At 49.1% G+C, this 15,485-nt stretch overlaps 2 protein-coding genes and 1 long non-coding RNA gene across 6 annotated transcripts; all 3 read left to right on the top strand.

The window, feature by feature from the left end:
• The first annotated feature begins 883 nt into the window (after positions 1–883).
• LOC120677973 lies at positions 884–2,267 on the top strand. The gene is made up of 2 exons (XM_039959149.1): positions 884–1,153; positions 2,058–2,267. The coding sequence occupies exons 1-2, from the start codon at positions 884–886 to the stop codon at positions 2,265–2,267; spliced, it is 480 nt and encodes a 159-aa protein (XP_039815083.1).
• A 6,427-nt stretch (positions 2,268–8,694) lies between these two features.
• LOC120679769 (probable long-chain-alcohol O-fatty-acyltransferase 4) lies at positions 8,695–13,940 on the top strand. 3 transcript variants are annotated; one of them, XM_039961424.1, is made up of 6 exons: positions 8,695–9,844; positions 10,017–10,141; positions 10,260–10,607; positions 10,701–10,914; positions 11,015–11,192; positions 11,267–12,135. In XM_039961424.1, exon 1 carries the CDS (start codon positions 8,731–8,733, stop codon positions 9,706–9,708), a length of 978 nt encoding a protein of 325 aa, XP_039817358.1. In that variant the 5' UTR covers positions 8,695–8,730; the 3' UTR covers positions 9,709–9,844; positions 10,017–10,141; positions 10,260–10,607; positions 10,701–10,914; positions 11,015–11,192; positions 11,267–12,135. The 3 variants fall into 3 exon arrangements, with proteins under 3 accessions (XP_039817358.1, XP_039817360.1, XP_039817359.1); XM_039961426.1 differs by lacking the exons at positions 11,015–11,192; positions 11,267–12,135 and adding an exon at positions 13,868–13,940; XM_039961425.1 differs by lacking the exon at positions 10,017–10,141.
• A 202-nt stretch (positions 13,941–14,142) lies between these two features.
• On the top strand, positions 14,143–15,485 carry LOC120679770. 2 transcript variants are annotated; one of them, XR_005677317.1, is made up of 5 exons: positions 14,143–14,445; positions 14,547–14,589; positions 14,655–14,718; positions 14,973–15,039; positions 15,199–15,485. It is a non-coding gene; the product is annotated as an uncharacterized LOC120679770 (long non-coding RNA). The 2 variants fall into 2 exon arrangements; XR_005677316.1 differs by having other exon boundaries at positions 14,145–14,445; positions 14,967–15,039.

Here is a 15,485-nt window from a genome sequence, read left to right as displayed (position 1 = left end):
TATTGCACTTTTACCGACAGACTCCGGTCGTTAATTCGGTGTTGTGGTGTAGTGCTCCCTTTCATCTGATCCTCCCTTACCTCCTCATTCGGCGGGAACCACGCCTCCGCCATAATCATGGCCATCTTATGTCGAACCCTGGATCCCCAAATCCCGAACCTCTAATCCCGAACACAAATCCTAATAATGTCGGAGCACCGTCCATCGTTGGGGTTGCCGCGCTATTACCTTCTTCTCCTTCCCCTCTGTTTTTTATGCTGTCCTCAATAAGAATGGGTGGGGCTCTCCCTTTAGCTTAAATTGAGGGGTCTCTCGATGTTGCTTTAGGGTAAAATTTTATAGACATGGCGAGGAGAGTGAAAAAGGGATTTTCATAGGATGGGAGAGGAGTTTCATCTCCATAAGACTTACCTGACGCAGTTATCTAGTTCTCATCTTGGACATTGTGCCATAAAATTGTGCACGGAGATTGGTATAACGAAAGTGATTATTAATGATCCCAATTCCCAATCAGCATACTTTCCCAAATACTACATATTATACCTTCATTCCCTTTGCTATACTACGATGAGAAGTTTCCATCGATCTGATTTGTAGTAAAAGAGTTTCAGTTGTAGCCATACTCGCAATGAAATCCTATGGACTCCAAGTCGGATACGTCCATGGCGGTCGTCGATGCTACGGCCAAGATACTCGGTTCATATATACATGGGTTCTGCTCGCCCACGGTCGAACTCATCACCAATCAATCAATAACGTCTACATACCTTCCCACGCCCGGCCTCCCAACCATCGACGTACCCGCCGTCGCTCCATCGATCGGACGGCCACCGACGATCGACTGCCGCCGGCCGGCCGCGCCATTACCGATTTGAGTGCCAGCATGGCTGGGAACCAGACGATCAAGAGAATTTTCGAGGTCCCTGCATTCAATGCCGCCGACGGCACCCTTCGCATATGGCCCTGCTTCCACCGGTCGCCGGTCTTCACCGCCGGCGGCTACGAGTGGTCGATCAGCTACTACCCCAAAAGCATCTACGACCGCGACAGCATCGACCTCTGCCTGCAGCTAGAGTCTGAGGGCCCCGGGGTGACGATATCGTCCAGCCTCGCCCTCCTCGACCCCATGCCTAGCCTACCGCTGTCCACGCTGGTGGAGAATCACCGCCGATGGAGCTCGATCAGGCCATCGCGAGTAGGAGCACGGTCACCCACTGGGTGCCAAAGAGCAAGCTGAGTGCCCCAGTGGGTGACCGAGACAGCCTTATTTTCGTGTGGGCCATCACCATTCTAACACAGACGCAAATGCCGGTGCCGGTGCCGGTGCCGGAGCCGGAGCTGATGCCGCTGCCGCTGCCGGAGCCGGAGCCGGAGCCGGAGCCGAAGATGGCGGCGATGCCCGAGGTCCCAGCGGAAGACGTGGCAGTGCCGTCCCCAGTGCTAGCGACAAGGACAATGACAGATGTGGCGCCGGTAGGCAAGGTCCCGGTGACAGACGTGACATACTCGGTCGCAGGGTTTTCTCTACAGGCCGAGATTTTCCGAAATTTTCGAAATCTCCCGTCTACCAGTGGGGCCCGGTAAATATTTTGCTGGTACCGTCCAAAATGTTCGGCATTTTGAAACTGTGCGCGATAAAAATTGGACCCAAATGTTGTGCGAGCCCGCCAAGCAATTGGAACCCAATAAAAACCCGTTCCTAACCCATTATGGTGCTGCTTGTTGTATTTTGGATTGTGCATTGATATTATGTAATATTTGGCACTATGGTGAACTTTGTAATATTTAGGACTGGACTATTTATATAAATATCATTGAATCGGTAGTTTATAGTATGTGTACATTTGCTTTTTTTATCAAAAATGATATAGAACTGATGTACATTATCTGAACAGAAAGAATATTTTTTTGTAAATTTTGTTCGAAAGTTTTTTCGTATCGCCCATAAATTTCCGATATATCCGATATTCCCATTTACCGGTGGCCACCGAGATTTTAAAAATACCGGTAGAGAAAACCTTTCTCGGTCGGGGGAGAGCTTTTCCACGCCCACAAAGGTTGTACTCGCCACGCGGTCGCCGGTTTTTGAGGCGGAGCTGTTCGGGGGGCCGACGTCGACGGCGGAGGCGAGCCAAGCTCCGCCGGCGGCCGTCGAGGTCGACGACATGAGGCCTAATGTCTTCAAGACCCTTCTGCACTATATCTACACGGACACCCTGCTGGCCACGGAGGGAGAAGCCGGTGATGACGAGGAGGCGAGGAGCTAGATGACGCGCCACCTGCTCGTCGCAGCGGACAGCTACGGCCTGGAGGGGCTAAAGCTCCTGTGCGAGGGGTAGCTCGCCAAGACCCTCGGCGAGGGTAACGTGGCGGAGATGCTGGCCTTCGCGGATGATCAGTACTGCAGCACGCTTAAGGACGCCTGCGTCGGGTTCATGGTGGCCTCGCCAGAGAGGATGGAGAGGGTGGTGGTGAGCTACGGATACCAGCAACTCTGCTTGAGACACCCCCTGATTTTGGTAGATGTGCTCGAGAAGTCGCTCATGTTTCGCAAAGCGTAGTACATAGGAATTATTGATAGGATCATAGGATTAGGGATTATAGGAGTCTCTTAATTTCTTTGAGAATTGAAATAAGCTCTACAGTTGTGATTTGAGTCGATTCCTTGGTACCCATGCATGTCAGTTTATTTGCTACCCAAAATACCGCTTGTGCCAATGCAAGTTGGTTGTAGCTGGAAGCAGTCCCCCAGGTTTAGAGATGGCAATTTTACCCGCGGGTGTGGGTACCTGACCCGATAGGTAAGGGTATGGGTATAAAATTTTATCCGCAGGTAGAGTACGGGTAAAAATCCTTACCCGCGGGTAACCTATCGGGTACACGAAATATGTAGAAGGCACGATAAATTATATTGAAACGGTCCAGCTCATAAAAACCCTAGCTTCCACCACCCTGCTTAGCGCTTGCCTTATCGACCCGGGCACCCCTCCCGACTCCCGCTCCCCGCCGCCGCCCCCAGAATCCCCCGCTCCCTGCCGCCTCCCCCTAATCCCCACTCCCCGCCGCCTCCCCGGCTCCGCCCGGAGACCCCAATCCCACCTCCCGCCGCCACCAGGGCCGCCGCCAGACCTCATTGGGTTATTCCCAATCTAAAGAAATCCCTCCAAATCTACAACCTACAAACCCTAGTTGAGAAGTGAAGGACACACAAAGCATACACAGAAGGCTATCTATTTTACACAAATATATACAAACCCGCCCTGTGTACATGGTCCGGTTTGAAACCGGGCAACCCGTGTAACCAAACCATATTAAACCGCTCCTCGAGACCATGTACGGGTTGGTTTGAGTCCGGCTTGAACCGCGTAACCCGTGTCCATGACTTGCATTCGCACCCATCCACGCATGGCGCACCAACCCAGTGAAGAAACCATTCCATGGGAGCTCGAGCTAGCCCCATGCATAACCATCTTAATTAGAGTTAATCTGACATGCAAGCTCGAGCTAGTCCCATGGCCGCGTAGAGCAGCCACCGACGGAGGGGACGACGCGTGCGAGGTAGTCAATGTAGAGTGCTTGGAAAGACGCCAAGGCGACAACATCGTTGATGGAAGGTGGAGCAGAACCTGACCCCTCCCTTTGGCTTGGCTCCTCCCATGGCGTTCCAGATGACGGCGGCGATCTGTCCATCTGCCGGAGGAAGAAGAAGGCGTGGCCTTTCCTTTTGGGCTGGTGGCTAGTTAAGATGGCCCATTTAGTTTAGTTTTTGGCCCACTGGCATGCTGAATGAAGAACCCCTGGCGGCTTGACGCCCACATCCCATCCTCGATCCCTCTGTTCCGCACCTCCGCCCGACGCCCCGCCAGCCGGCCAGGAGCCACAAGCGAATCCCTAGCCGCCGACAGTCGGCCCCTCGTGGCCTCGCCCCACCCATGCACCCCCTCCCTCCATGCTGTGCGCTCCACTCGCAGCTCCATGCTATGCGCTCGGCCGCTCGCTGTGCCACCGGTGCTGGTCTGATTCATGGAGGAGGTGGCGGAAGAGCAAGTGGGCGGTAGCGGCCGCATAGATGTGCTTCTGCTGGGCACGCTTTAAACTAGTTGCCGGTTTAAACAGGAAACCGTCTAACCCATGGGTTCCTAAACCATCAAAGGAGCTCCCAATCGATCTGGGTTGGTTTATAACCAATAACCAGTGAAACCGGACCATGTACAGGCCGAATAGAAACCCCAATTATTTAGGGATGCGTCATGAGGATTGTGCATGGCTGGGCTAACCTTTTTCATGCTTCCGCGTTCACCCACACACCTTACTGATTGCAGAAAAAATAAGGGGTCGACCATGGCCTCGAGTTCAGCAAAATTAAATCTAACAAAATCCAAATCATGAGCAGAGATCCAGCTGCTCCAGCGGCTTGACCCAACTATTCCCGTTACTTGCTCTGCTGATCTCTGTGAAAATCACCAGGGGATGAGCACGAGTGCCCCCCCTGCCCCACGAGCATCTCCAAAAGCAATACCACACAAAAAGCCCCAAGTCAAAACCTCGATTAGAAAACAGGGAAGCATGGGATTTCAATATGCGCGGAAACAGGGGAGAGGGAGAGAACACACCTTGTCCTGATTTGTGCTTCCACACCTCCCCCTGATGGCCACCGCTGAACCCCCTCGCTGATGTGATGAATTGCACAAAAAACAGAGCACATTAGAAAACAGACGGAAAAATGACGAGGGGGGGATTTTGGGTGGGCGTTGGTGGAGGAAATCACTAACTTCGTTGGAGATGCTGTAGATGACCACCGGATCAAGCTAAGGTGCCGATGTGTGGGTGACGCAAGAAGTTGGAGGGGAAATCGCCAGTCAATGAGAGCAAGGATTGAGGAGGGAGAGAGACACTAGCCCTACCCAAATTCTCTCTCTCATCTTTGGGCATCATCATCATAGGCACACATTGTGGAGGGCCTTATAATACCATCCCCGTCCGTGCTCAATTGAATCTTGAACAAAAAAACATAGGAGTAGAGAGCCCTGAAAAATAAGGTTGCACAATACTGAAGTTTATTGCTTTGGGGTGTCATACCACTAGCTGAATGAAATTTCATAGCAATGATCAAAATGAAACTTCGGAGTCATGTGCTGTTGGTTTTCTATAATGAACTATTTGTACAGTTCCAAAGCAAAATGAGGAGGAAATCTCCCAACATGGAAAAGTGTACTATCAGTTTTTTTTGAGGAGAGGGGTGTCCCACCTAATTTCATAGATGGAACTTCTTTCAAGCTTAATAAAACATAAGGTTCTGTAGATATACAACCAAAGCTCACACAACACACTCAAGAAGGAAGATGATACAACATACACCACATAGATAGGCCAAGGGTTACTCCTCCAAAAGTAGAGGCATGTCACAAATCACTGAGCAATAACACCTCCGAATAGCTATACACCAGCGATCTCCATTCCATAGGTGGCCGTAAAGCTCAAAGTCGAACCCAATAGACGATGGCCGTGACTTGCATTGGCTATGGAGCATAATTGGGATCTAAATGCCGATATGCTTGCAGGAGAAATCAATCACAAGATACAGAAGCACCAAAACATAATTATTTTTAATCACAACATACTTAAACTAAACTAGAATATTACTCAATAGTGTGCTAATCACCATATGCTACTGAACACTACTCATGATGAATGAAGCATGTATTTTTAATCACATCCTCAAGACAGGAGCTCAGCATTCATAATCAATGGATCCAATATTTGCTAAAGATAAACATGCTTCAGCGCCCCAAATACCTTTGCTAGTAAATTCTCCACCAGGCTGTGGTAAGGATTGTGCATAAAATTCATTTAAAAAAATAGCACAGATAGTCAAAATAGAAACATATCAGCAATATGTCAAATAGAATCAGGTACTAGCCTCAATCAGTAGCTTCATGCGCATCAATGAATGGTTGAGAAGAGCACCCAACAGTGGAGCTCCTATTATAGTGTAGGACACATACTAAGTTCAAGTTGACATCCAAATTCTTTTAAAAGAGAAGTTCAATACCTTAACGGCCTTGCTGCAACGCAGCGAGGGAGGATCCCGAGGTCAGGGCACCTAAGAGCTGAGGGAGTAGCTTAGCTTGGGGTGGTGGGGATCCAGCTGGAAGCAGGGAGACGGAGGCGAGGATGAGCTCCAATGGCGGATGCGGCGGTGAGCTGGAGCTCCAAGGGGATGGGGAAGGAGGAGGGGAGGGGAGGGGAGATGCTCACTGGCGGGAGACATCCACCCCACCGCACGCCGCTGCGACGGCCGTTGACCTACAACGTCATCGTCGGGGAGGCTGAGGGAGGTTCGAGGGGGAGGCGATGGGTGAGGTAGGCGGATGAGCGGAAGAGGGGCACCGTGGTCGAGGCGGCGGAGAGAGCCCACCGAAGGCACAGGCGGAGCTCGAGAGCCATGGTGGATGGGTGGATAGGGTTTTGTCGGCAGCCAAGAGGGACTCTAGAGGGTCGGTGGCTAGGGTTTTGTCGGCGGCCAAGAGCGACTCTAGAGGGAGAGAGTGGCTAGGGTTTGTCGGTGTTCAAGAGGGACTCTGGGGGGAGAGAGATAATGGAGAAACGGAGAGATTAGCGGACGCGAGAGGTTCAATTAGTTTGCATAAAATGTTGAGATCCGAACCTACCCTACAAAGGAGACAAGTTTTTTCAACAGCGCGTCTCCATTTGTGCCCTATAAAGGAGATGTGTGTTCAGTACACTTCTACAAAAAAGCACAGACAGAGGCCTTTAGAAAACCCCTCTGAGATGAGCAAAAAAAAATGACCGCCTCTGTTAATGCTGGACACTAGCCGAGGTGGTCATTTCGTATTACCGAGGCGGTCAAGAAAACCATATCGCAAAACAAATTGATCGAGACAGTCAAAATTAAGATGACTGCCTCGGTTAATCGTTCAAATTTCGGAGGCGGTTATTAGTAAGAAGCCCGCCTCAGTTAAAAGACCAAGCCCACTCAAGCCCAACTCGGCTCGATAGATGGCTCCAAGTACATATGCTACAATTAGGGTTTCTTCATCACTCTCCTCCCCATCCCTCTCTCCCAATCGCTCGGAGGCCTCCCTCCCCCTCTCCTCCCTTCCCTCTCTCTCTCCGATGGCGGGTGGCGGAACGGACGTGGTGGCGGCGGCGGGACACGGTGGTGACGCGTGATGGGCTCGGCGGGCCCGATGGGCTTTTCCATTTTTTAAAATTTGATTAACAGAGGTAGGCGGACAACTGCCTCTGAAAATGTGTCATTTATAGTGATGTTTTCTCAGAGGCAGTTGGGTTTGCCCGCCTCTGAAAATCATTTTCAACCGCCTCAGAGACGATTATTGTAGTAGTGGTACTCGCGTCTCCTATGGATGACAAACTTATTGGAGATGTGGGCTTATAGTACGCGTCTCCCGTGCAGTACATAGGAGATGCGGGTTATTTATGGGAGTTTTCGGCAGACTCATAGGTGACGCAGGTTGTTAACACGTGTTTCCAATGAGTCATAGGGACACGTCTAGAAACTAGAAACTGTATCTCCTATGATGATATCTTCTTTGACAACTTCTTACATAGTTAATATAATATCTATAGCAATAATATTATAATCTAACACAAATCCAATATAACTTCTATAAGACAAATACATTATACAAGATTAATTGTAGGTCAAAAGTTTTGAAAACGTGGGATACTATAGGTAGCATTAGGTATGGGCGTGATGGTACCTTGAAAAAAAGTATGGGCGTGATGGTACCTGCAAACAAAAAGGTATGGGCGTGATGGTAATTGGTCAACCCTAATTAATAGGAGGCTAACTACGTATGCATCATCATGATCTGTCCACTCGAACTGTTGTTTAAGTACTCCATCTATTTTTATTTATATATCGTATCAGGTGTGTCCTAAGTCAAACTTAGCCAATTTGGCAAAATTTATAGAAAAAATAATAACATTTACAATAACAAATTTGTTTCACTAAATCCATGATAAAAATAGTTATTGCTATATTTTTCTAAAATTTAGTGGAAGTTAGCTAACTTTGAATTAGGGTAAACCTAATATGACATGTAAAGAAAAGTAGAGGGAGTAATTGTTTAATAATACATGACCACACTAAATTATTGGGCATGTAAACCAATCTTTTCGTGCAAACCGTGCAAACTCCAATTTGGGCCACCGGATCAACATCGAAGGGTATGAGGGGATCGTGTAATTTTACAATTAACTGCCTGCTCTTGGATTGGGTAATCCCACTTTTGCAAATCCCCCCTCCGACTCTGCCGACGCCCCCTTTGGATGTTGATCCGGTGGTCAAGATTGGAGTTTGCACGGTTTGTATCTGATATGTTCTCTCTACTTATAGCCGTTTGTGATTGGAAATCACGCTATTTATTTGGCTCTCTAGATCCTCGGTAAATAAGAATGCATTGGATAAAGAAGGCATCTGCTAAATATATCAGTGGCTGCATAACCTGTCTATACATTGTTTTAGTTAGATGTACTCAGTACGCTAAAAAATTATTTTTTTGGAATAAAATTTGAATGCTAAATAAAAATAATTTATTTTATTGAACGGAGGGATCGGAGTAACTACGATTCGGATTTGGGACACGTTGTTGGTCAGCACCCATCCATCAGTAATTGTTTGCCGAGGATATAATGTGCAGGCCGTAGCCTGCAGAGAGCGGCGTACAGTCGCGAGCCACAACCATGGAGCTGCTGCTGCGGGACAGCCTCCCTCGGGTCTCCCTTGCTGTGTCTGCCGCCGCGCTGTACGCGCGCGCCGTGTCCTCACTCGTAAGGCCCGGCCTCCGGCGTCTCGCCATGCTGCTCCCGGTGGTCGTCTTCTTCATCGCGGCTCCCTTGGGCTTCTCTTCCGCCGTCGTCCGCTGCGTCGCCGGCCTGTACCTGGCGTGGCTGGGCACGTTTAAGGTCGCCCTCCTGGCCCTGGGTCGCGGGCCGCTGGACCCCGGCCTCCCCGTGCTCCGGTTCCTCTTCGCCGCAGCCCTCCCTATCGAGCTCATTCATCCTGACGAAGAACGACCCGAAGCGGCCGAGTCGGCGTCTCTCGCTTCTTACACGTTCAAGGTCGCCACCACAGCCGCCATCGTCCATCTCCACCAGTACTCTAAAAAGATGCACCCCAGCATGCGCCTTCTTCTGTACGGATTTAACATCTGGTGCACCATGGAGCTCCTGTTCGCCTCCATCGCGGCCGCCTGCCGCGCGCTGGGCATGGAGGTGAAGCCGGCGTTCGACAGGCCGCACCTCGCGACGTCGCTGCGCGACTTCTGGGGCCGCCGGTGGAACCTCGCCGTGTCGGCCATCCTCCGGGCGTCGGTGTACGACCCCCTGCGCGCACGGGCCGGAAAGGAGGCGGGCATCCTGGCCACGTTCCTCGTGTCGGGGCTAATGCACGAGGCTCTCGTGTGCTACCTCACCCTGCGGCGCTCCACCGGAGAGATGACCGCGTTTTTCCTGCTCCACGGCATGTGCCGCGTGGCCGAGGAGCGGTGCGTGCGGCGGTGGACGGCGAGGGGGTGGCCGCCGCCGCCACGGCCCGTGGCCACGTTTCTTGTATGGATGTTCCTGACGGCCCCATCGTTCTGGCTGATCTTGCCAACGGTTTACCGGGGGATGGAAGCAAGGCCGGAGATGCTACTACTGACGAAGGAGTCGAACACCTAGGACCTCTTGCCTAGGTGGCACGAACCTAAGAGCTGTCTATGCAAAGACAAAAAAAAAATTACTCTGCACCTAGGCTCAAATCTGAGACCTCTTGGCTCACACATAGCTTCATATCCACCCCACCTACACAACATATGTAAGTCTAGTTGGGATGCTATCACTAGTACAGAAAACACTTTAGTCTCGGTTGGGAAATCCCTAGTCCCTTTTTCCATACTACTTCTATATCTTTTACAATATCAAGGACGTGCTTACCACCACTACCAGAAATGTTCATGACTTAGAATTATTTGAGCTACTGTGTTTAGGCAGAGACAGTAAAGACGACATTCCTCCTTCGGATACTGCTGGTTATGTTGACATGGCTGATAGTGATGATGAGGATTATGATATATGCAGCTAATCCCGATCATGATGAATATTTTTAATACATGTATGATCCGTGCTATTTAATACTATGTTAATTTCTAGTTATGTTTTGTTCATTTTGCACCTTTTTCCATGTACGTATTGTTTATCTTTGCTGATTCGTTCACTATTCTTGATTGCAGGTAATTAAACAAAGATGCCAAGTGGTGCCAAGATGGGTTTCCTGAGATCCTTCTACAGGAATAAAGGTGGACGATGAGCGGCACCTAAGGGGTCCAATGCAACAGAGGCGTCCGGCAGCCGTGGTGGACGGAGAGGTGGTGGAGGAGGGGGAGGCAAAGGGAGAGGTGGAGGAAGTGGTAGTGGGAAAGGTGGTGGAGGAGGGAAGAGGGAGAGGACACCTTCTCCTGAGGATGAGGAGGAGGAGGAGGCAGGAGGTACGCATGAGGTGTGGTTGCGAGAACCATCGCAACTCCCGCCGCGACCAATACCTCTGGCGACACACCGGTGATTTGACCAGTAGGACCTCGGTAAGTAACTTCAGATGTTATCACTTACTTTTTTCATTTGATGTGTTGAAAATCACAATATAAACTAATACTTTGTCTTAAATACTTTTGCAGTAATTGGGTGTTGGTGTCAGGGGGTGATCACAAACGGAAGCCCAATAGCATACTGGGTCTTCTGTGCAGGGAGCACTTCCCTGGGTTAGTGATGCATGCCGGGGTCGAGGAGCCGACCTACACTTGGGACCACTACATCACCTTCCTAGACGTAGAAGATCGGGAAGGGAGTAATTTCGGTACCAAGGCGAGGCGGGTGGTGGTGAAACTGTGGGTAAGTCATCCTCGCACTACATTGGTCAATATATTGCATTCATTTGAAGTTCTTGGAATAATGACCACAAGTATTGGGTCTATATGCACGATTTCTACAGGTGTGAGGAAGGACATGAGGCCATGGTGGGTCACATAGCCTGTTACAAACTGGTGAATGACATGCACTACAAGATGCGTGTTTAGGTCATTGATTCGTATTGCGCCGCGTACGAAAAGAGGAAGGTCAAGAAAGAAGAAGCAAGGAATGTCTTCCTCACACTGGATTAATACTTGAAGGTAAATGAGGAACATCTCTACTCATTTCTCTTGAATTTGATCTTCCAATATGTCATACACTTGATTACATGTAGGTGCCTCTGAACTGGTGTGCCGGCAACAGTGTGTGCTGGGCTATGATGGTGGACAAAAGTGAATAAGCAAGGAGTGGGCCGAGAAGCACAGCTTATCCTGGAAGCGCCATGTCAGACCCTTGGATACAGGGTACCTGATGTGGCGCGGATCAGCACCATGAATGGGATTGGGCTTGTCTCATACCCATGCATCATGTAACAAGTCATATAGGCTCAAAACTAGTCGGAATGGATAGGAACCACCTGGGTAGTACTCGAATAAGTTGCTAGGCCCACACCGACATAGGGTTTCCCTGTAACCCTGCTCCCTTAGTCTATAAAAGGGCGAGCAGGGACTCCACCAACAGACACACACATACCACATCCATCTGATGCAATACAAACCACCCAACAGGACGTAGGGTATTACAAAATCTGCGGCCCGAGCCTATCTAACCCTTGTGTTGCTCGTACCATCGTGTTCTTGATCTCGGCGACTTCCCACGACCATATCTCTACTCAAGGTTATCCCTAGGTAGGCGTGACAGTAAAACACCAACAACTAGCACCTACCGTGGGGCCGGTCTCCGATGATCCTCCAATAAATGCAATGGGCATCTTCAAATTCCTCATCGCCATGCCCGAAGAAGGTACTCCTTTCATCTTCAGATCATGGGTCTGTGTGGCCGATGCTCAGGGAGGTTTTCATAGCTACATATTCAACTCTGAGGAACCAGAGATCGTTCAACCCAGAGCTATTGATAACACTACTGGGCTTGCCGACCATCTCAGCAAAATCCAACTCTCCGATCAGATCAAGGAATCATCCCGTAACGATCTAGAGAAGATCCAATCTAAAAACTTTTTCAACGTAGAAAAAGTTTCAGAAATTACGCTCGGTATAGATCCCACCAACACTGGGAAGGCATTGACACACTATGAGATTCTGGACAACAAACCGATATCCATTATTGGTTATCATCTGGATCTCACAATTACATCTACGCACAAGGCCAATTATGTATTGGAAGGGCTTAGAGCCCCCAGAACTACTCGGATTGGACGCCCGACTAGTGCCGTACATCCCTAACCTCCCATATCAGGAAGGAAAACAGTTTCCTCCAATCCAAGAGGAGAGATCAGGATTCACAATGCTAGTCACAGATTACTCTGATGATTCCTACAACAATCATCATGTCTACATGGCAGACCTAGCTAATGGCAGGAGAGATAACGAACTGCTAGAGGTTATCTCGATGGATGATCTCACTGCAAATGCCGGTAACAAAAATGACACTGAACGCGACGCAAGACGAGAGAAAAATCGTCTGCGTGCACAATAGAGAGAAGATGCGCGGCAATGCCAGCACCATTGACCTCAGCACAATCTCCAAAACGAGTTCGAACGAGCCGTTGAACAGGGTTTCCACACTCCGTGGGCAAATATCATGCATGCTACAAGACTCATGGATCACATCAATGATCTAGCAGTCCAACAGAGCATCCACCTTCTACAACACGCTGCCTTACAACTCAACAAAAAAGACAAGATGGCAAGCTTGTCCAAGAGCCATGGCCACGCGGGATCTAACCGAACACCGGGAGGAAGGCACAGAAGACAGGAAGGAGGCCAGAACAACCAAGACCTGCAGATCGCCGCCGCCAACGAAGAGGCACCTCCAGTACCCTAGGCTCACTCAACAACTGGTGGTGGAGGAACCAACCGAGGTAACTATCAACATCTACAAGACGCCCCTTTCATTGAGCTTCACAATTTTGCGGCTGCAGGGTATGACTCTAGGCAGACCATCAACACCCGGCAAGAGGCCCATGCCCTCCAGGAAGGATTCAAGGCTCCAACCGACGTTGACTATTTTCCAACATTCAGACGAGAGTTCAGCCTCTACGTCTACCCGGAAGGCTTCAAACCAGTCAGCTTCAACAAGTACGACAGCAAAACCCCACCACACCAATGGCTTCGGATCTACTCCCCGACAATCGATGTAGCTGGCGGGACCGACACTACAAAACTCGCCTACTTCCTGCTAGCCCTGGAGCCTGCACAGCTCCTGTGGCTAGACTCCTTGCAAGATAACATCATCGACTCCTGGGCGACTCTCTGCCGACTCTTCGTCAACAACTTCCAAGGAGTCTTGACTTGCGTAGGTACTCGTCATGATATGTCCCAATGGAAACAGACCAAGAATGAGTCCTTGCGAGATTACACGAAGCATTTCTTGGAGAATTGCGCCACCATCGCCAACATCACTAAAGACGACGTCATCGACCGCTACCATCAAGGCCTCTTCCACATCTACATCTTCAAGGATTTCGGCCGCCAACGACCCAGATCCATTGTGGAACTCCGCGACATGATGATCAAGTGGGCTGAAAATGAAGAAAAAGAAAACGACCGCTTCACGAAGCGCGCCGATGACAACAATGGCAACAAGAGGTCCAACGACAATTGAGGAAAGGGCCCGAGGGACCAATCAGAACAAGGCGGAAAGCGAAGGCCAAACGATCACGTCGTGGCGCTCGATCGCTCTCAGCGTGGAAAGAAATTATCCGCACAAGAGCGGTTAGAAAAGCTCCTGCTAAAAAGGTGCCTTTTTCACCCAGATGGCAAGCACTCAGTAAAAGACTGCCGAGACTTGCAACAAACCATCAGCAGCTTCTTCCACGAAGACAAAAACAAAAAGAAAAAGGACAAGGAGGACGGAGAGAAAACCATGGGCTCCCAAGACCCAAGCAGAACAATAAACGTCATCTTTGGAGGTGACAGCTGCCTTTCAAAACGGTTGGCAAAATTAACTCCCTGAGAGATATTATTAGTGGAACTGGCCAGACCAAGATATCTCAAGCTAGCGAGCACTACTACACGAACCCCCCTGTCCCAACACATGCCTGGCAACGCAAACCGGATCCATTGCAGCCTGACCCGCATCCCCCCGCGCCCACCAGGCCACCATCTCGTTTGACTGAAATATAACTTCACCCACTTGGCCCACGAGTCCACACCCAGCGGCCAATAACTGCCCGCGCAGGAGATTAGGGATTCATAATCACCGCTCCACCGCGGCAGCCGCCGCACTCGAGGATCAACCGAGACCCTCCTGGCCTCCTGTCTTCGACGGCATCTTCGTCCCGTCCCTCGGCATTGAAGATTTGGCAAGCGGTGGTGGAAGGATCTAATAGAGGTTAGTATCGATGTTCTCCTGTATGTGCGCATCAATATTTGGTCAATGGTTCTGTTACCCTCGATCTGCGATTCTCTCTAATGTGTGTATACGTGACTCAGACTTGCATGGCTGCATCTCTCCTCAAGCACGAGCATCCCTGAGGTATTTACCTCTCTCGTCCGCTCAATTTACCAAGGGATAAGTTAATATGTTTTTTGCTTCCTCAGGTTGTAGCAACAATTTCTATGTCGTTTTCGTCAATAACCAGACGCTATTCCCCTTATCTACAAGGTCACATCCTGCCTCCGATCCCCTTCTGATTCAGTTATTTATCATTTCAATAATCTGCTCACAGAAAACCTGTTCGTAAAAATGTTTTACCAATATGTTCAAATTTTAATCACGCCTACCATGTTCAATTTTTTCTCGGAGATATAGGAATTTTATTTTGCACTAATATTTTCCATATCATATTTATTTCGGAATTTATGAAAATATGTAAGAGGCTGAGAGATGCTTAAGGTTTGATGGATATTCAGTTTCAGGTGTTTTTGGCAGATGAGATTGGCAGCTCTAAGAAGATGCGTCATGTATTTTGAAATCCAGAGAAAGGTGCGAGAACCTCCTTCATTTATGTTTGAATCAGACAATTAGAGTGGAAATATTATTTACAATTCAAATGTAATGTTGAAACGGCTTTCTTATATCTGCAATCTACAAACATATATGCAGTGCTATGTTGTTCTTATTACCTTTTATTTTTGCTCACAGATAATAAGCAAATCAATTTTTAAAGATGATTTTGTCAACACATCACGCCATGATTCAAAGGATAAAGCTGCAGCGTGCAAATGGGTACTCAAAGAAGTGCGTCAGATCTTGAAAAGTTAAACAGTAGTTGACAGCAGTATGCCAGTATATCGGCCATTTCATTTTTATTGTATTGGGAAAACGTGTCATCATGGTTCCAGCTGGCTGTAGTGTATGAACAATTGCGTCGTATTGATGTATGCACAATATAATGTATTAAATTTTGAATGAAATTGGTTCATAGCTTT

Source organism: Panicum virgatum, chromosome 6N (assembly GCF_016808335.1).
Source record: "Panicum virgatum strain AP13 chromosome 6N, P.virgatum_v5, whole genome shotgun sequence".
Taxonomy (NCBI): domain Eukaryota; kingdom Viridiplantae; phylum Streptophyta; class Magnoliopsida; order Poales; family Poaceae; genus Panicum; species Panicum virgatum.
The sequence above is the reverse complement of the archived record's forward strand: the minus strand, read 5'-3'. Positions and strand labels throughout refer to the sequence as shown.

What these genes read in the sequence shown, in the direction of transcription:
- LOC120679769 (XM_039961426.1), top strand. Translation starts at nt 8,731, where the DNA reads ATGGAGCTGCTGCTGCGGGACAGCCTCCCTCGGGTCTCCCTTGCTGTG.
- LOC120677973 (XM_039959149.1), top strand. Translation starts at nt 884, where the DNA reads ATGGCTGGGAACCAGACGATCAAGAGAATTTTCGAGGTCCCTGCATTC. An exon ending in GCCTACCGCTGTCCACGCTG is followed by an intron (nt 1,154 to 2,057) that starts GTGGAGAATCAC and finishes ACGCCCACAAAG; the next exon opens with GTTGTACTCGCCACGCGGTC.